Source organism: Globicephala melas, chromosome 9 (genome assembly GCF_963455315.2).
Source record: "Globicephala melas chromosome 9, mGloMel1.2, whole genome shotgun sequence".
Classification (NCBI taxonomy): domain Eukaryota; kingdom Metazoa; phylum Chordata; class Mammalia; order Artiodactyla; family Delphinidae; genus Globicephala; species Globicephala melas.
The window spans coordinates 40,999,320-41,020,819 of record NC_083322.1 but is presented as its reverse complement, the minus strand read 5'-3'; the positions used below and the strand labels follow the sequence as shown (position 1 = coordinate 41,020,819).

General features: G+C 44.3%; 1 protein-coding gene across 5 annotated transcripts in view; it reads left to right on the top strand.

Annotated features, from left to right (window-relative positions):
* EEPD1 (endonuclease/exonuclease/phosphatase family domain containing 1) overlaps positions 1–21,500 on the top strand; it is a 241,286-nt gene that overhangs the window by 192,819 nt on the left and 26,967 nt on the right. For all 5 annotated transcript variants that reach the window (XM_060305420.2, XM_060305418.2, XM_060305419.1 and 2 more), the window contains one exon: positions 6,193–6,244. In XM_060305420.2, the coding sequence (XP_060161403.1) occupies positions 6,193–6,244 (52 nt within the window). The remainder of the gene's footprint in view (positions 1–6,192; positions 6,245–21,500) is intronic.

Genomic DNA, 21,500 nt, shown 5'->3' with positions numbered 1-21,500 from the left:
CGGCAAGCGGCGGCTACTCTTCGTTGCGGTGCGTGGGTTTCTCATTGCAGTGGCTTCTCTTGTTGTGGAGCACGGCCTCTAGGTGTGCGGGCTTCAGTAGTTGTGGCTCGCGGGCTCTAGAGCACAGGCTCCGTAGTTGTGGCACAAGGGCTTCGTTGCTCCATGGCATGTGGGATCTTCCCGGACCAGGGCTTGAACCCATGTCCCCTGTACTGGCAGGCAGATCCTTAACCACTGCGCCACCAGGGAAGTCCTCTGCCTGCCTCTTAAGTGGCAATGGCCCTTGGTCTTCTGTTCCTCTGCACAGGCTCCTGGGCTCTGGATGTGGACATCAGGAGCACCGTCCTTGTGCTCCTGGTGTCCACACCCAGAGCCCAGAACTTGCTGAGGGACAGCCAGCTGCTGTTCACACACCACTGAGGGATCCCACAGGCCCCAAAGTTAGTGTGTCCAAGACATAACTCACCATCAGCAGCCCACGTAGATGGTCCCTTCAGCCCCCAGTTTCACAGGCTAGGAGCTGCGAGGATATTTCCCTCACATCCCTCATATCTGTTTCTTCATCAGGTTCTGCCAGCTCCTGATCTGTCTGGAATTAGCTCAGTGCCTTTTCCCTGCACCAGCCTCCATCATCTCTTCCCGGGACCCATCTCAGGTCTTGCTGCCTCCGGTCTTGTCCCCCGTGCCTCCCCACCCCCATCCCTTCTCCACATCAGAGCCATTTTTTTTTTTTTTTTTTTTTGCGGTACACGGGCCTCTCACTGTTGTGGCCTCTCCCGTTGCGGAGCACAGGCTCCGGACGCGCAGGCTCAGCGGCCATGGCTCACGGGCCCAGCTGCTCCGCGGCATGTGGGATCTTCCCGGACCCGGGCACGAACCCGTGTCCCTTGCATCGGCAGGCGGATTCTCAACCACTGCGCCACCAGGGAAGGCCCCCCAGAGCCATTTTTATACCTTTACTGGGCATCTTCTGTGTCCCGGGCCCTCTACCACACCACAGCCCTAGATCATCGGTGGCCACTCCTTGCCCCCAAAGGACAGACCAAACGCCTTAATATGGCTTAACAAACCCTCTAAGAGGCCTGGCCCGGCCTGCTTCTGCAGAATAATCTTTCAGCACCTGCACCACGCCCCAGGCACCCTGCGTGCCCTGGCCAGCGTGCAGTCCCTGCGGGGCCCTGCCTGACCTCCCACCTCGTGCCTTTGCTCATGCTATTCCTGCCACCCCACCTCTCTGCCTTGTAAGCCCGTAGGTGTCAGCTTAGCAGCCACTTCCCAGGAAGCCTCCCAGCTTTATTATGCTCTTGCAGAGGGCCTCAAAGCACCCCGAGTTTGCCTCTAGAGAGCTCTCCTCACGTGGCTGATGTGTTACTTACCTGGTTCCTCCCTTACACTCAGAAGTTTGAAGGCAGAGGCTGCATTGTATCATTGTATTGTTGTACATCATCGTGTCCTCAGCATCCAATAGCGCCTGGTACATAATACATATCCCTTAAATATCTTATCTGCGCAGTGAACGTGTGGCTCCATTGTATCACACCCTTTCTGCATTTATTGAAATCTGCTGTGTCTCATGCACTATACTATAATAAATGCAGTGGAAACTCAAAGCGCCAGAATCCTCAGAGAAAGGGAGCGAGAGTGAATTCTTGCTTCTGGTGCCCTGTAGCTCATAAGCTGTTCTGGAAGCGTGAGTTTCTGTGTAGTTGGGAGTTCACTCTTGAAGTGCTTTTGCTACACCAAGAGAGTTACATTTTATCCGCCTTTTCAGGGGTCACTGAGGATCATTCAGTCTGCAGCTCTAAGCCACCCCCCAGGCTGCAGGGGTGCCCTCCATCTTCTGTCCCTTTAACTTTGCTGCTTTTCTTCCCTGCTGTCACTGGCTTCCTGGCACCTTCCCCATCACCACTTCAAATTACGTTACAGACCTCACTGTGCCAGCCACTATCTAGCTGAATAAGACATCTGCCCTCAAGCGCCTCACCTCCTTGTAGCTTACTTAGCAGACATTAATTGCATGCATTCTAGGTCCTTCTAAGTGCTGCCCATCTTGACTTCAGAACTTGGCCTTGAAATGGCCATTTTTCTAAATAAATCACGGCTGTCAGCTGCTTTTGTGTGATTTGCCTCTCTTCTCAAAGTCAAGTGCGAAAAAGAAATTGCAGCTCCCATCTGATGGGAGCCCTGCTGTTTTCAGGGGATGCTGACCAGGCACCAGGCCACCCGAGAGACATGCGCTGTTTAGCGCAGCTCTGTGGTCCACGTTGGAACCCAGGAGAGTCTCAGAGAGACGTACCTCCCTGGGCTTGGGCCCTAGCAGGGACCATATTGCATTCATTTTGTTTTCCTGGTGCCTGGTGCCAGTATATATTTGTAGAATTAGCAAAAGGACAGAAAGAGGGAAGGAAGGAGGGAGAAATGGAGAAAGGAAGGGAGGGAAGGGGGAGCAAAGTCGAAACTGAGAGATGAGATTCCCTTCCAGGGTAAGAAGGTAGAGGTGTCGAATGGAGGATTTGGGAAATGGGCTCATTGCGTCTTCGTGTGTGTGAAATTTCCTCCCAGGGAGTATCTGATGTGCTAGAAGAATCTGATACCATCAGTACTGAAATAAATACTCCAGACTTGAAGAGTTTCCAATAAGGTAAGAACTAACAGTAGGATAGCTATATAACAGGAAACATCTCGAATACTCTTAAAGATTATAGCTCTAAGGAGGAAAAAAACACAACTTCCTGAAGAAATCCAATGTTATGAGCAGCTGTTGCAGTAACTTCTGATTAACATGTATTGTTTCCATTTTGAAACTCAAACCTTCTAGATTTGAGTGTCCTATCCTCTTTTCTCCATCTTTTCCATCTTTTCTCCTTTGTGTTGCTGGGTTTTAGTAGTGTGAAAAGGTTTCTATTTTTTTTCCTGCCCCTACCCAATACATGAATCCTATTTGGTATTGGTTTTAGAGCAAAAGTTAAATTGGTTTAATCTCACATGTCAACTTCAGTAGATTGGTTGTGGTGCACTGGAGAGTTCAGAAAGATTCTGAAGCTGTATCTAAGTTAAAAGGGGGTGAGTTCCGTGGAAAGAGGTGAAGAGGATTGGAGAGTGTACATGCCAAGCATTTGCCATTCCCGTTCAAGAGGAGAGTAAACTGGTGAGAGCAGGGACTAACATCCTTCAGGTTTTGACTAAGAAGAGTCAACTGAAGTTGTTTTAATTTCGTCTTCATTCAAAGCCTCAAACTGTTGGTTTTCAGATCATGTTCTACAGTGGTTTGAATGTAGTATCTTTTTGAATAGGGAGAAGAAGAGAGTTGAGTGTATTAACAGTGTTTAAACCTTTTCTCTAACCTGTCGATATCTGATACCTGATCCTAAACTGGACTTCATGACCATAGAGAAGGGCAGGAATGAGAAACTATTTTCAAAATTCCTCCAGTAAAAATATTTTCCAGTGGTTATTTCAGAAGTAGTTTAAGCTTCTGAAACTTGATCTACAACTGGAGTCTCCTTAGCCTATAACTTGCTGTCCAAATTGATAACCTGGGATCTAGAGGTGTGCATTGGGAATCATAGTGCACTGAGAAGTAGCCAATAGCTTTGACCTGCCACCAGACACATCCTGGCAGACATTTCTACAAATGCACATAGCACTGTTCACCCTGGGGAAGACACACAGTCATCTCACTGGAGGCCTTCCCTTTCAGGTGGAGAAACTGAGGCTTGCCAGTGATTTTAGCTGTCCACACTGATAGCGACTTGGCCTCTAAGCCCCTGGGCCCTGCCTGGAGGCCAGTAAATATTCCTGACTGTCCTTCCTGTGTCAGTTATAGACACTGCAGATGTAGTGAGAAGACCCTTGAGCTCCCAGTGTCAGAGAGCTTCCAGTCCTGGTTGGGAGGAAACAGACAAAAGCACCCTAACAAATGTTTTAAGGTACCAGTAAGTGCACTGGAAAAAAACACCCAAAAACGAACCTGGTGACCAGGGATGCTGCTTGGAAGAGGCAGCATTTGCACTTAGACAGAAATGATGCAGTGGGATGCAGTCGGTGTTGTCAAGATCTTGGGGAAGACTGTTCCAAGCCAGAGAAACAACAAAAGCAAACCCGTCCAAGAGACGAAGGAAAGTCAGTGATTGGAGCAGAGGTTATGCCCAGGGTCCTGTCCATTAGCCCTGATGCCTGCTAACTTGTTGGTAGTGGTGATGGTTTCCTGTAGGCCTTGAAAACCTTATTGCACTTGCTGAAGTTGCTTTAAAGTAAACCTTTGCATTTGGTTGGACAGGGCTTGCTTAGCTGTGCAGAGAGATTATGAAGAATTCTGTACATGGAGGTGAATCTTATCATGGGCATAACCCCTTTTGATGGAGGTGTGTGGTACAGATGGGGCCCATTTCTGCTCCAGAGAACCTGTGCAAGTTGGTGGGGACACAGTGACCAGCGACCACAAGCAGATTAACTGGGTGGGGAAGGAGCACGATGACACCATCGACAGCTGACCCAACCCTAAACAGTCTCGTTGAGCTCCTGCTTCCTCCTGCGTGCTGGCCTGTCCAGCCTTGGCCGCCTGCTCACTGCGTCCGCAAACACTTCAAAAGCAATTTGTCACAAAAGGGAAAATACCTCCCCTGTAAAACCTGCTCCCACGTCTGAATTCCCTCACTTCGACTGCTGGCTGCAGTCTGGACTCTGGTCCCTAAACTGGAAACTGATGAGTTGTGTACACTCGAGCCCTTTCTCTCCCCTTGGTGCCTTTGCCCCCCCTGTCTCCCTGCGGGTCACCTTTCTCCCCAGTCCCCTCCCCTGGCAAGGCTAACGCGGTCCCTCCTGCAGGAAGCCACCTCTGACCTTGGCCTGGCTGGGCTCCCCTCTGTGCCCCAGAAAGTCCACTCGGCACCCTACTGGTCCTCTTCTGCTCTGACTGTGGCCTCCAAGAGGCTGTGAGCTCCTTGTGGGCAGGGAGCACGTCACAGTCATCAGGTGCCCTCGACCACCTGCACACAGTAGGGCTCAATCCATGTACGGTAACAGATGAGCAGCTGATCAGGCCCTCTTCATAAGGAGTGATTTAAGCTATTTGTTTGTTCTCATCAAAGGGACATCAAGGGAAGATTAATGCTGAACATGGGCAACTATTTTCTTCTTTATATCCCTCTGAATTTATTCAGGTTGCTTACATAAGCAGCTATCAATTACTTTTAGAAATTTTTGTGGTGAAATGTACGTAACATAAAATTTACTGTTTCAACCATTAGTAAGTATACAATTCAGTGACATTAAGTACATTCACATTGTTGTGCCACCGTCACCACCATCTACAGAATTTTTTCCCAAACAGAAACTCCATACCCGTTAAATAATAACTCCCCATTCCTCCCTCCCACAGCCCCTGACAATAGATAGAGACAACTATTCTACTGTCTGTCTCTTTGGGTTTGACTAGTCTAGGGACTTCATATAAGTGGAGTCATATAATATTTGTCCTTCTGTGTCTGGCTTATTTCATTTAGCATAATGCCTTCAAGGTTCCTCTGTGTCATAGCATGTGCCAGAAGTTCCTTCTTTTTTGTTGTTTTTTTTTTTTGCGGTACGCGGGGCTCTCACTGTTGTGGCCTCTCCCGTTGCGGAGCACAGGCTCCGGACACGCAGGCTCAGTGGCCATGGCTCACGGGCCCAGCCGCTCCGTGGCATGTGGGATCCTCCCGGGCCGGGGCATGAACCTGTGTCCCCTGCATCGGCAGGCGGACTCTCAACCACTGCGCCACCAGGGAAGCCCCAGAAGTTCCTTGTTTTTAAGGCTGAATAATATTTCATCGTATATAAAATGTGGACCATATTTTGTTTATCCATTCATCCACTGATGGATATTTAAATCGTTTTCACCTTTTGGCTCTTGTGAACAATACTGCCATGAACATGGGTGTGCAAATAACTGTTTTGAGTCCCTGTTTTCAACTCTTCTGGGTATATGCCCGGAAGTGGAATTGCTGGATCCCATGATAAAATCACTTTTACAACTTAGAAACATTTTTAATACTTCTGAAATGGTCATTTCAGTTCAAACCAAAGGTTACCTTGAGGTGGGAGGTGATTCAGAAATGCAGGCTAAAATTTCAGACTTTTGTTCCTGTGACTTGTCTGATGCTTGGTGATATAAAATGTTTTGTTTTTAAGTGTGGTTTTAATTTTTTCTTACAGCATCAAGCTGCTAGCTGTGCAAGAACTACTTGACAGAGAGGCCCTGGAAAAGGTAAATATTTTGTGCCTCTTACCCCAGATTTACAAACTTAGAGCAGAGTGCCACACACAGGAAAAACTCAACTCCGTGTCACCAGAGACAGCACTTATAGCAGAGTTGGTCTGTTATTTTGTGTTCTTAACAGTCAGTGAACCTTGCAAAATTTTCATCAACACGCCCCACATTGCTCATAGGCTATTAACACTTGCAAACTCTTCCTTGCTTGACTCTTTCAGAGTTGAGTGAAAGCAGAGGCTCGCCCTGCTGTGGGCCAAGCTCTGGAGCAGGCTTTCTGTGCCTGGAAATACCGCACACAGGACGCCGCCCACATGCCAGATGCTGTGCTTCCCTCCATCTCTGCTTGTGTGTGTTCTTATCTGGGCTTATGGATGGTAGAATTGAAGCAGCAAGGTTAGGGAACTTGCCAGAGGAAAATTACCTAAGTGGCAGAGTAAGGATTTGAGCCCCAGAGTTTCATTTCCAAAACCAATGCTTTTTCTGTTTAATAGGCTAGTTCATGAGTTTGAGCCCCTGTGGGGACTACTTCTGAGCATTGGGAAACTCCCTCCCACCTAAGCCCTGGAAGGAGCTATCCAGTGTGTCTCGGTTTTCTACGTTCAAGTCAAGTACTCAGCTGGGGATCTTTTGCCAGTTATGGGTTCAAGTTCTGTGTGGTGGGCTCCAAAAAGCAGGCTGGGCAGGTGCCGAGGAGGCCCAAGTGCCACCCCACGGGCCTCCCAACTCATACCAAGCTGCTCCCCTGGGTGGCTCAGGACTCTTCCCCAGTATGTGGCTGTGGGCGTTAGTTCGAATGTATAAGGTTGACGTAGAAGAAAATGGTTAGAGAGATAGGCACCCAAACAATATTATCTTATTTGTAGAATTTAAAATGTTTGGATTAGTGATCCATCTGCTGGTTGGCACTAAAGCAAATAAAGTCTTTAAGCACCAAGTGGTGGTGGTGGGGGGAGGGGGAGGTGTCTGAGCTCTGGCTCTGAATTTAACGTCCCTGCAGCCTCATTGGTAACACAGGTAGGACAAGGGTGGGGCTGCCTGCCTGACCTCAGAGAGGTGACATGAGTCGGTGCAGTGGATGGGCGTTCTAAATGCCAAAGCACTCCACTCATATTAATTCTTAATTACTCATTGTAATTCTTTAATCCAGCCATGAAAACAGACTAAGTCCACGTTATTATATATGAAGATTCTTTGTATGTTTTTGACACTTTTAAAAAGTTACTTCTCCAAAACCAATTCTCTTCTCAGTGTTCACTACAGGTAATTGTTTTACTCCTCAATTCTCATCCACCTGACTAGTTAAAGAACCACAAGGAAAGATCTTTGTGGACCGTAGAGCTTTGCTACTCCAAGTGTGGTCTGCAGACCAGTAGCATCGTAAGCTTGTTAGAAACGCAGAATCTCAGCCCCTACCCAGACCTCCTGATTCAGTTTGCATTCTCACAAGACCCCAGGTGATTCTTGGGCACCAAAGTCCAAGAAGTTCTCCCTGAGGAGTAACATTTACTATCACCATCTCTGCTGTTGACTAGACCATCTTCACAGAGAACCTCTGAGGTGTCAGCTTTTTTGCTTTTGTGGCAATCAAGCTCCTTTTTTTCACACCAAAAGTGAAGTAAACACCATAAGTCTATTTGTAAGAACCCAGTTTCTTTTGTTTTCTTGGTTTTTTTTGTGTTTTCCATTCTTTTTTTTTTTTTAATTGAAGTATAGTTGACTTACAGTGTTGTGTTAGTTTCAGGTGTACAGCAAAATGATTCAGTTATTCATATATATATACCTCTTCTTTTTCAGACTTTTCCATTATAGGTTATACAAGATATTGAATATAGTTCCCTGTGCTATACAATAGGTCCTTGTTGATTATCTATTTTATATATAGTAGTGTGTATCTGTTAATCCCAAACTCCTAATTTATCCATCCCCCTCTTCCGCTTTGGTAACCATATGTCTGTGAGTCTGTTTCTGTTTTATAAATAAGTTAATTTGTACCATTTTTTAGATTCCACATATAAGTGATACCGTATGATATTTGGTAAGAACCCAGATTTTATCTTTAGTTTGCCTGCTTCTTCCTTTCATTAAGAAGATAGTCTCATTTAACTTAATAGGTAGAGCCAGCAAGAATGACCTCAGTTAAACACACATCCTGCAAACCTCACACCTCTTCAACTGTCTTTGCAGCTGGGCTTCAAATGGCACCGTGCTTTCGGGTTTTGCAATTACTAAACTCCTGAGGTCCCACCACGGTAGGACTGGTCACTTCTAGACAGATAGTCTTTCTCTTATAAGAGGGAAGCTATTCTGAAGGGGTCATTTCCCTCACAGCTACTTGCAGGTTCAACCTGACCAGTAAAATATTTAAATTATGTAAAACATAATATAAAAGGCTAAAAAGCAGCCGCAGTGTTTTGGAGTCTCCAAGACAATAAGACTTCTAGTGCTTTTTCTCCATAATGTTAGACATTGTTATTATGATCTTAGCGTTTCAGTTAAAAATTACCAGCCATTTGCCTGACTTGTACTTTCCTTGGCTTTAGGTAGAGAGCCTGTCCATTTTTGGAAGTGCCAAGGCTTTCTGGGTTTCTGCAGTGCACAGAGTCTGTTGTAGAAGAGCCAGGGTCCCCTCCCAACCTCGCCTCTGTTTGGCTGTTGGACCCGGCAGAGGGCCTTCCTCGGAGGCCTGGGCCCCTTTCGTTACCCATAAAACTGCTTTCTATTCCTTCTGTGGTGCCTTCCTCTAAAAGTCTCTAAAAGTCTTGGGTTTCGCAATTGGTCCTTGATCACACTGTGAAGAGGGGGAAATTCTCCTTTTCATGCTCTGTTTTCTAGATTTTTCTCTGCTCCTTGCTCCAGTGATCCTTACTGGTTTGGGGGCTTCTGTGTTTCACCTGCAGGGAGAGGAGAATGGTGAACACCTGCCCAGTGAACCCCATACATAGATCAGTAGAGTCCCAGTTTTTACCTCTTCAAATGCTCTTTGTTTTAATTCAGGTGCCATTGATTGGGGTGGAGACTGGGCACACCTGGGAGGTCAAGTCTCTGAATGTCTCTTCTCCACCAACACCACATAAAGCCATTTCCCAGACAAGTGACAGTGATTTTTCATTTATTAAAAAAATGTTATAAACCATACAATTAATACTTGCTTCTTTTTCTAAAAATCTGTTAGAACCTTGAGAAGATGGCTTACTATGCATAAATGTCAGGATATGTGACATTTCCTTGAAAAAGTGTTTTGGATTTGATGTGCTTTTTTGACCAGATCTCCATTAAACACCAAGAGCAAAGGCTTGCTCTGAGACAGATGCATGCCGTCCCACTCTCTCTGTTCTCTGTGCTTTAAGAGCAGGACGCTTTTGTTTTTTTGAACTTAAGTCACATAGGCTTGTTTCCCAGGCTTTATAAACAGACCCCATCTAATCCCTTTAAACACGGCATTGCATGAAAGGAAATAAAAATATTGGTACAGCTTGATTTAGTAAGATCATTTTTCAATGACCCTTTCAAACAGCTTCCTGCAAAGCTGCAAACAATAGTTTGGCCATTCCCTCCAGCTGGAGGTCACCCTCTCCCTGGAAGGGCCAGAGGGCAGAGCACCGACTGACCCCACCCGAGACCCAAGCCTGCCTGAAGAGCTGCCTGTGTGAGCCGGGCCTCCTAGAGGCTCAGGACGCCCAACCCATGGCCATCGCCAGTCCTACCCCTACCTCCGCCCACACCCCATTTGCAAAATTGTCTGGGACAAAATGCCTGCAGGTCTTCATGCCTGCTGCTGCTAGATATTTTTCCCAGAATCTCAGCTTTGAAGTCCCACTCTTAGTCTAGTTTTCCGACAGGTAGAGCAGATGATCTCTAAGACCTCTTGGTGCTTTCACGTGAGATAAAGCATATACATTTCACCAGCGAGCCTGAGACTAGAAAAACTGAACTTGACGTTTGCACACGGTGGCTAGTCAGGGACTCTTCCAGCTGAACCCTAGTGGTGGGCAACATTGGAATTAGAAGTTAGTAGCTTCCTGGAGATTTTCAGAAGGAAATAGGAGGTAAATAATTGTCACATAGAAGTGCATGAATAACCTAAGGATGCCAAGTGCTTGTATCTGTAACTGGGGGTGGTATGTTCTAAACATATACACACGCACATACTAAGCTCTAGCTCTGTTATTACACACTTTTGGAGTATTTTTCACTGTGATTTGGACTTCATGTTAATTTAGTGTGTGCAACAATTGAGTGCTTATGCTGTCCTAAATCGCACTACATACCAAGGGAGATAAAGTTATAAAAATACATTTGGGGCTTCCCTGGTGGCGTAGTGGTTAAGAAATCGCCTACCAATGCAGGGGACACGGGTTTGATCCCTGGTCTGGGAAGATCCCACATGCTGCGGAGCAACTAAGCCCGTGCGCCACAACTACTGAACCTGCGTGCTTAGAGCCACAACTACTGAGTCCATGTGCCACAACTACTGAAGCCTGTGTGCCTAGAGCCCGTGCTCCGCAACAAGGGAAGGCACCGCAATGAGAAGACCGCGCACCACAACGGAGAGTAGCCCCTGCTCGCCACAACTAGAGAAAGCCCATGTGCAGCAACAAAGACCCAATGCAGCAAAAAATTAATTAATTAAATTTATATTAAAAAATACATTTGAATGGCATATGTGGAAAACCAGAATGTCAGAGCTCAGGGGATCCAACCCTGTCATTTGTCATTTTGCAGACAGGACACAGAGACCAGAGGTGTTGAAGTGTCCTCCTCGTCCAGGGCCCGTAACAGTTGTGTTGGTAGTCTACCATCAACCCTGGTGGACTCAGCTCCGTTCCAGGGCTCCCTTCAGTACAGCTGCTGCCTGTCTTCCATGGTCTCGTTTATCCTGGGCGTCAGCTTTAGCAGACTTTGCTGGTGCTGCTGTCGCTGCATATTTCAGGGCTGGGAGCAGATGCAGAGGGTTGGTCCCTGGCCCAGGTGATGGAGAACTGAAACCCAGGTCTTCTAATCCTTGTGGCGAAACAGACACAGGCTTGTGGTGTTTGTCTCCATGAGCTCCTCTTGGCCCAGCAGGGGAGACAGAGAACGTGGGCTGGGGGTTAGAGGAGGAGGGCAGTCAGAGGTTCAGGGCTTGGGGTGTGGACACTGTCCGGGAGCATCTGAGAGCAGAGGACCTCTCAGAGGTGTGAGGGCGGCAGAGGGTCCAGGGGCCTGGGAGGGAAGGTGATGAGAAACGTGCAGGAGGGTAGAGAACACGCAGCAGACTCGCCCTTTGTAGGCTCTGTGTCAAAATGAATTGCTTCAAGAATCTTAACGTAAAATACACCTTTTACAAAACAGTACTCTGTTTTGATTTTAAAATATCAGAATGAGATTCTTCAGCTCCCTGGGTTTATTTTTCTCCCAGGCGTAGTCCTTCACATAGAGCTTAATTTGAATGCCATCTTGAGTGGTCAGTATTCATGTAGCTGTTAGATTTTTTTTTAAGTGGATTGAGCCAGATCTGTGTCTAATCATGATTAAATTCATTGTAGTCATGTTCCTGGCTAGATCCCTTCCAGCAGGCAGCTTGCTACCTTCCTTGAAGGGCTAGTGAGCAGAAATGGGGGCCCCGGTGGAGCTCGGGCTCCTCGGGTTCGCTGTGTGGAGTCTGGCTGAGGCCCACAGGGGCCCCCACAGCCAGCCGCTCACCAGCTCTGCTTTGCAAACTGCACACTTGGGCCCTGACCCCGTTCTGGAAAGGGCTCTTGGCTGGGCTACACCGCAAGTACCTCAACTGTCAGAAAATGGAGCATCTTGGTGAATTATGGGTCAGGCTTCACAGTTCATTTTCAAAAAGGGAAGAAGATGCATTTTCTCCTATTCTTTTAAAACCGTCACAAGATACAATGTATTGAGGGGCTCCTGGTACCTTTCTCTGTTTACGAAAAGCTTTTATTTGAAGTGAGCAAAAAGTAGAGTCTCAAAATAGGACTTTTTAATTCCTTTTAGCTTTATTAGCTATCAAAGATCAGCAAATTAAACAATGAGGGATCATTTTTTTTTTTTTTTTTTTTTTTTGCAGTACGCGGGCCTCTCACTGCTGTGGCCTCTCCCGTTGCGGAGCACAGGCTCCAGACGCGCAGGCTTAGCGGCCATGGCTCACGGGTCCAGCCGCTCCGCGGCATGTGGGATCTTCCCGGACCAGGGCATGAACCCGTGTCCCCTGCATCGGCAGGTGGACTCTCAACCACTGCGCCACCAGGGAAGCCCGCAGGATCATTTTAAATGTACTATTACGTTGGCAAAGGTTTTTTTTTTTTTTAAGAAGATGTTGGGGGTAGTAGTTTATTAATTTATTTATTTTTGCTGTGTTGGGTCTTCATTTCTGTGTGAGGGCTTTCTCTAGTTGTGGCAAGCGGGGGCCACTCTTCATCGCGGTGCGTGGCCCTTTCTTGTTGCGGAGCACAGGCTCCAGACGCGCAGGCTCAGTAGTTGTGGCTCACGGGCCTAGTTGCTCCGTGGCACGTGGGATCCTCCCAGACCAGGGCTCGAACCCGTGTCCCCTGTATTATCAGGCAGATTCTCAACCACTGCACCACCAGGGAAGCCCGGCAAAGGTTTTTAATCAATGATATGTAATGTTGAAGTTGTGATAACACCAGTGTCCCCATTCATTAGGGAGGGTAGTGACAAGGCGCTGTCCTTTTGAAGCTCTGGGGTGGTGTATTTCATTAGCCTTTGAGATGCCCCTACCCTGTGACCAAGGTAGATTCCTAGGAGTGTATTTAAGGAATGATCCATAAATATGTGGAAAAGGCATTTGACAGCATGCTTTATAATTATGAATCATTGCAGGCAGTTCACTGCTCAGTAGGAAGGGTGGGTTTAAACAGTCTGTGGTAGGTCTGCCCGTGGTCTGGTGTATGTGGCCATTAAAGATGATAATCAGTTAGCCTTGTAGAAATTCGATATAATGTTTACAAAAAGGAGGATAAGCAGTTGTACCTGCTGTAATTACAACTATGTAAAAATGTATGTATTCATTCTGTCAACCAATATTTATTAAGTACTTGTGTCAGGCTTTGTTCTAGGCTGGGAGACACATACAGCTGTGATCAAGATGATTATCTTTCCTACCCTCATGTAGCTCACATAATTGGTGAGGAAAATGTTAACAAGTAAACAAATACTTATTTAAATACAATAGTGATAAGCAATGCCCCCCAAAACACCAAAACAAAATCAGGTCATGGTTGGGGGCACATAATGTTCTCGTAGCATCCAAGGAGATATGAAAAAAACAAAACATAATTAGGTAATTCATTTTTCCTTTGAAATTTCCTTTATCATTCATTTAATATTCCTGGAATCAACTTTTTCACCCACGGCACGCGGGATCCTCCCGGACCGGGGCACGAACCCGCGTCTCCTGCATCAGCCGGCGGACTCTCAACCACTGCACCACCAGGGAAGCCCATGGAATCAACTTTTGAAGATCCCGTAAGACCTCCAGCTGTGGCTGGAGGAGCCAGGGGGAAGGAACAAGGTGGATGGCAGGGAATCTGGAGGATGGGGCTGTGCACCAAGACAGAAGTGCCCTCTGAGTGCCCGGGAGTCCTGCACAGGAGGGTCTTTCTACATCAGGGCAAATGATGATGGGCCCTCCAGTCAAATCTGGCGATAGCTAGTTTTTAAACATCAAGTTTTATTAATATGCCAATGCATCCATTCATTTATTCACTGTCTGTGGCTGCTGTCACATTACAGTGTCAGTGTTAAGTAGTTGTGACAGAAAAGGTATAACCCACAAAACCCTGAATATTTATTATTTGGACCTTTGCTGAAAGTTTGCCAACTCCTGTTCTAGATCAGTGGTGCTTGGCGGCTGACCTCTGAAGTATCAGGTGAGAGCTGTACGACCCCATCCACAAAAATGCACCTATGAACCTATACATGCGGTTGAATTTACATATTCTTGAAGCTTCCCCATGGAGGCCTTCAGGGTCATACTTCTGGGCCCTGGTGTAGGTAGGACTCATTTCTCTACACCAGAAATGCTGAAATATCTTCTCTCATTACAAAATGGTAGCCTAGTGAAGAAATGTTTCTCAGAGTGGGACGGCTCACCCTTCCCAGGGAGGCATAGTGCCCAGGGTGTGCAGGAAGGGTCCTTCATGTGGCTAGAGGCCAGTCAGATTTTAGATGAGACTGCATCCCATTGGCACAGAAATAGCATCCCTTTGGTTACCTTTTCGTGATTTATGGTTGATCCCATATTGGTTATTCTAAGGAGATTATCTGGTTCATAGAGTACCTGTGATCCCATTCTTCACCCCTTTCTTTCTAGCATCATTTTCTTCACTGGTAACTTGAGACATATTTAGGTCTCCTGAAATCTGAAGTGTGTTCCTACTGTCCTACTTTCCTCTTTGCTACTGTCCTATTTCTCTTCTTTCATGTACTCATAGTTATCTTGAATGTAAATTCCCACCCTACACAACCAACCTTCATCTCCTCTCAGCTGTCCTTAACCCTTAGGAGCCTAGCCCCTGTCCCAGTTAACCTAATAAATCATAGCTTACCCTAGCCAACTTCTAACCCAAAGCTTTTTTTTTTTTTTTTTTTTTTTTGCGGTACACGGGCCTCTCACTGTCGTGGCCTCTCCCGTTGCGGAGCACAGGCTCCGGACGCGCAGGCTCAGCGGCCACGGCTCACGGGCCCAGCTGCTCCGTGGCATGGGGGATCCTCCCGGACCGGGGCACGAACCCGTGTCCCCTGCATCGGCAGGCGGACTCTCAACCACTGCGCCACCAGGGAAGCCCCCAAAGCATTTTTATTGAAAATATTTTTTGCTTTCTATTGAAAAGTATTATGAAATAATTTTATATAGAACTTAAAATTTGTATATGCAATTGTCCATTTTCTTATAATTTCTGGGTACCTATTTCTGTTTTTATACTGCATCCATGATGATTTTATGTTAAAAAACATTTTAAAAAATTTTGAACCCATTTAGATACAAATAGGAGTGGGAAAAGGAAAGAAATCATTCCTAGAGCTTGTCTTATCTAGGTGAGCTGTACTGCTTGGGGAGTCTGAATCAACTGCTCTCTTCTACCTGTGATGGTTGTCCTTGGGGACACTCCCCTTGATGGTTCCATTACTTTGTCTTCATACTCTAAAAGCTTCATTACTTCTTAGTCTCCTAATTGATTCTGGACTTGTAGAGGAAAAGAAGAGAAATCTCATAATAGCCATATAGATTGCAAACTCAGGCAGAGGCCAAAGCAAGACCTATAACAAAAGCAGAAACATCATTTCATTCAGGTTTGAAAGTCAAGGGGGCCTTGAAAAATCACCCCTCTCCATCTTTTGCTAAGAATCATTTTATCATCAACTAGAGAGAATTTTGCTGGCATCTTCTGGTGGCTCATAAATGGTGGGCTGGTTTTGTGAACTTGTCTAACCTATGATTTAAACATAATGTGTTCATGTTAATATTTTTCTTGTGCTGACTCTCCCCTTGAGACACCCTCTTTCCTCTCTGAGAGGGCATCTGGAGGTTCCACTTCTTGGTAATGCCAGAGTAGCTTGTATCAGACTAACCTTTCCTCAAATAACAATTATAAACTCTGGGTAAAGTGCAAACAACTATTTGAAGGCACTTAAGAGAAACCAAAAACTGGAGAGATGTCAACCCTCAAAAGAAGGAACTAGCACTGGGTGAGTTCCACATCTATATGGCTTTTCCCCTGACAGCATTCCCCAGCCTGTGTGGGCAGCTAGAGCTCAGGCAGGTTTGGGGGATGTCATGAATCTTCTCTCTCTTTTTTTTCTTGGTTAGTCTATCTAAAGGTTTCTCACTTTTGTGCTGAGCTTTTCAAAGAACTTTCAGTTTCATTGATTTTTCTCTGTTGTTTTTTATTCCCTATTTCATTCACTTCTGCTCTAATCTTTATTGTTTCTTTCCTTCTCCTTGGTTTTTGGGTTGTTTGGGGTCTCCTTGCTTTTTCCAGTGTCTTAAACTGGAAGCTTAGGTTATTGATTTGAGATCTTTCTTCTTTATTAGGAATCTACAGCTATAAATTTCTCTCTAAGCATTGCTTTTGATGACTCCCATAAGTTTTGGTATGTTGCATCTTCATTTTCATTCATCTCACAGTTTTTGTTTTAGATTTCCCTTGTGATTTCTTCTTTGACCCATTGTTTATTTGCAAGTGTGTTGTTTAATTTCCATTTATTTATGAATTTCCCACCAATTTTTTTGTTGTTGATTTCTAATTTCATTCCATTACATTGTCATCAGAGAAGATACTTTACTTGACTTCAGTCCTTTAAATGTATTTAGGCTTATTTTGTGGTCTACCGTGTGGTCTATTCTGGAGACTATTTCATGTGACTTGAGAAGAATGTTTTGCTGTTGTTGGGATGAGTGTTTTGTGAATGTCTGTAGATCTATTTGGCTTATGTGGTTGTTTAAGTCTTGCAGTTCCTGTTGATCAGTTTAGTTCTATCCATTATTGAAAGTGGGGTATTGAAGTCTCCAGCTATTGTTGAATTGTCTGTTCCTTCCTTCAATTCTGACAGTTGTTGTTTTATGTATTCTGGGGCTCTGTTATTAGGTGCATATAATGGTTATGTCTTTCTGATTGATTGACCCTTTTATTATTATAAAATCTCTTGTCATCTCTAGTAACAGTTTTTGTTTTGAAGACTATTTTTGTGATACTAGTATAGCCATTCCAGCTTCCTTATGATTGCTGTTTGTATGATGTAACTTTTTCAGTCTTCTTACTTTCAACTTACATGTATCTTTGAATCTTAAATTTATCTCCTCTACCCAGCCTGTAGTTGGATATTGTTTTTTACTCAGCTTGACAGTCTCTGCCTTTTCATTGGGTGGTTTAATCCATTCACATTTAATGTTATTATTGATATAGTTGAGTTTACATCTGCCATTTTACTTTTTGTTTTCTATGCCTTATGTCTGTTTTGTTCCTCCTTTTCTCTTTCACTGCTTTCTTTTACACTAAGTGAATATTTCCTGAAGTAGCATTTTAATTTCCTTAATGATATTTTTTGCTATGCTTTTTGAGTTATATTCTTAGTGGTTGCTCCAGAGTTTACCATGTACATCTCAATTTATCAGATTTATACTAACTTAATTCCAATGAGATGTAGAAACATTACTCCTATGTAGCTCTATTCCCTCTTCCCCCTTTTTGTGCTATTGTTACACATATTACATCTAACTATGCTACAGACCCAACTATATATTCTTATGATCATTACTTTATATACTTTTATGTCTTTTAAAGAAGATGAGAGAAGGGAGGAGAACAAGTATATTTTAGAGAGTTAACTACATTTACCTTCTTAGTTACCATTTCTGATTTTCTTCATATGTCCCTGTGGATTCCAGTTACCATTTGGCATCATTTTCTTATTTTAACTCATCTTTACTCCTACCCAGCTCCTTTGTGGTGGTCAGCTATATTATATTTCTATATGTTATAGACCCAACAGTACAACTGTATACATGTATTAATATTCACACAGTATGAATAAAGGAGAAGAAATATGTATTCATACTGTCTTTTATAATTATATAATTACCTTTACTGGTTCTTTTCATTTTTTTCATGAGGATTTGAGTTGGTCTGGGGTCACTTGCTTTCAGCCTGAAGAACTTTCTTTGGTATTTCTTATAAGGAAGATCTGCTAGGAAGAAATTCTCCCTTTTTTTTGTCTGGGAATGTATTTCATCTTCATTTTTGAAAGGTTGTTTTTCTGGATATGATTCTTCATTGACACTACTTTGAGTATGTCATTCTACTGCCTTCTGGCCTTCATTGTTTCAGATGAAAATTTAGCTGCTAATCTTATTAGAAACAAGTGAATTTTGAAAGCTGGCTATTTTCCTAGACACCACATTTACTGAAGGGGTATTTTATTTTGCGGGTTTCTGAAAAGTGGCTCTTACTCAGTGTCCCAAAGCTGGTTCAAATTTAGTGACACAATTTCATTTGTTTGAGGAGACTTCTAAGGCATTATCTCTATAAAGTCCAACAAAACATTTCACTTGGTTTTGGCAAAGAGAAAAATGAAAAGTAGACAGCATTTTGATATTCTAGTAAGACCCAAGACTTTGTACTAAGAAATATCTGAGTTTAATTCTCAAATTATAGGTTATGAAATCAATTGAGTAAATTACAACCATCATTTGTTTCATTGTATATGTATATGGATGGATTGATGGATGGATGAGTGGGTGGCTGGCTGGATGAATGGATAGGTGGATGGGTGGATAGATGGATACAGACATACCTACACAGTTGGCAGGCAGACACATGGATAGAATATACCAGATTGACATATAAAAATTTATTTATTGCTATGAGTCATGGTCAGAAATGCTTGAAAACTGCCATTCTAGACCATTTCTTGGCTTGAAAGAGGGGAAGACGGCATGCTCTGGGATTGTTTTCCAGCACTGGAAAGGCTCTGCTTACCTTTGGGTATATCCTAAGCACTTTTCCTTCCTGCCTTGTTAGTCTCTTAACTCTTTTTTGCTTTTGAACAGTAAGAAAATATGCCCAACTCATTGCATTACCCCCAAACTTGTTCCACGTAGCCATCACCTTATACAAACACTCACACAGCCATGATGACAGGAGTTATATGCAATTTCCTGTCTTATTTGGTCCACCCTAAAATGCTTCTCTTACCAGGAAATGCTAACAATGAGTTGGTACAGAGAGAACTTTCAATTCACTGTTTTAGAGAATTCTGAGACTTTTTGTGAATGATTCATTCACTCATTTCTTGAGAGCATGACTTTGTATTTAGCAAAATTCAAGCTTCTTTATAATTTTAAATGAAACGGAAGGGCTGGCAGGTGAAACTATTTGGCTCAGTTGCTAAAAACATTTATGCTGCATGTTCTCATTAGGTAAAAGTATCCTGATTGAGTTGGTCATTAAGGCTTGCTTTGCCAGAATTATTCAGTGGAGAGATCTATCAGATTGCTAACCACCTACTTAGAATGAGTAATTCCTACAGCTGATAAAGTATTTTTTGTTAACCTTTGGGAGGCACTGAAATGGTGAGTTTGGGCCTTAACAAGACTCCCAACTTCTGGGAAAGCATCCAACCCACTTTTAGAGATTTTGATCTATCTTTGCAGAAATTCAGAACCGTATACTGACATCCCTTATGAGCATAATCCAGGACCCTTTCTAGATCCTAGACTTGGTTTCCCCACCGCACTCTGTACTGCCGCCCCATTCCTTCTCTTGCCCTGTCTGTCCCCCCTAACCCTTGTCCACGAAATGCAGGCTTATTTTCACATGCAGAGTTAATTAGGTTGGAAGAAGCCAGCCAGGGAAAACAAAGCAGCTCTCCATATATGAGTTACTGTAAAATTACCTGCCCTCCTAGTTAGCAGTTGGTGGCTTCCTACACAAGTGGCCAGTCAAGAGATTTCGTGGCTCTGTAGAATCACTGTTGTGTCACAGAGCATCTTCCTGTTGTGTCCAGCTCTAGGGATCCAGAGGGATGAGAAGGACCCAGGACTAAAACAAGATCTCCGGCATTAACAAGCCAAAGGGCTGAACCTGGAAGGGAAGATGACAAGTTCTGGGTTTTTGCCTGAATTCCCAACATATGCACCAGCTCCAAGGTTGAGTGGGGACGGGGGCATTAGAGCCTTTTCCCCCTTGATTATGAAATCATGAGACCGTAGTTTTGCGTTATTGCTAATCTTCTCTGTCAGGCATGCTTTGTCTCCCTCCCTCTCTCCATCTGGCTGAAACCTCTACTTAGAAAATAAATTGCCGCGTATCGATTGTTCATTTTGTTTCTCATCACCCAGACGTCCTTGTTATGCACTTAGCTTGCTTGGCTGTGTTTGTGAACAAGAGGGGAAGAAGTAATAAGTATTTCTAGCCTTCATGTTAGGATGTGGGAGGGACTTTTTTTATGTTGTTCTTGGTGCTTAATTTATTTAGTAACAACACTGAATCACCTTTTATTTATGAAAAACAATAAAGCGTGTGTGTGTGCTTATACATCTTCTTCATGGACAAAGTTCAAGCCAATTAATTGGTGTTTATACTAAGACTTTCTAGAAAAGTGAAATGTCTAGAAAATGTGGAAGCAGAGAGAAAAGTTAAAACATATAAAATTACTACTTGGTCTGTGTAATTTTCGTTTCAATCCTTCCTTTGTATGGTTACCAGAGTAACCCTCCTAAAATGCAAGTTTGATCCTATTACTGCCCTCCTTGTAGTTGCCTCAGCTGGAAGCTGCGTGCTATAATGGGAACACGGACATGGATTTGGGTCCCGGCTCAGCCATTTGCCCTATGGGTGATCTTATCCCCTCCAGCCCTACATCTCTCATTTCTTGAGCAAGGAGAATGCCTCTCTCACAGAGCCGTAGTGTGGGTCACATCACACAGCATGTGTAAAGAGCCAGCAGTGGTACTTGGCTCATGGCAAGTGTTCTAGTAAAGAGGACACCGGGGTTACAACCCATGAATATGGAGTCATCCTTGTGCCTGCAGGACACTGTCATGACGTCCATGTGGCCCGGTCTGGTTGCAACTTGATCTTTGTGTCACTCCCCTCTGTCCTGTTTGCTTTCACTCCACCCACTCCCAGTAATTTGGAAGGAGCCAGAAAAGCCTGTGAAACTAACATCAGACAGTTTGGCTATTTTTACTTGCCTCTGGCCAAAAATGTGATGGGAAGGGAGGTTGACTGAAAGATAGTTCGGGGATTTGGCTTTCCATTCTTCCCATTTGCACAAAAAAATTGAGAACCAAGGGGTCTCAGGACATTCTCCAAAATGAGGATGCTATTTTCATGAACTACCACCTACAGTTCCTGCTGCCATAAAGTGTCTGGGAGTGAAAAATTGCAGGTCTTTCTATCCCTGGCTGCCCACATAGAAAAGAACAATCAAATCTATGTGGTTTGCCCTGAAATAAAATAGGAAATATGCAGGCTTTAGAGACTAGGATTTGGCATAATGCAAGTCAAAATAAAGTAAGTCATGAATCCGTAATACTTTCACCCACAGCTTTGAAGTCTTTATGATTATTGCTGCTGAGGACGACAGGCTGCATAAACACCATTTAGAATATAGCTGGAGGCTGGAGTTTTATAAGAAAAATGGCAACCAGAGCAATTTCCCTGAATGGTCCATAAGTACTAATTCTGTTTAATGTGACAGTTCCTAAATAACTCTGCATTCTTCACAGAAACACGTATGG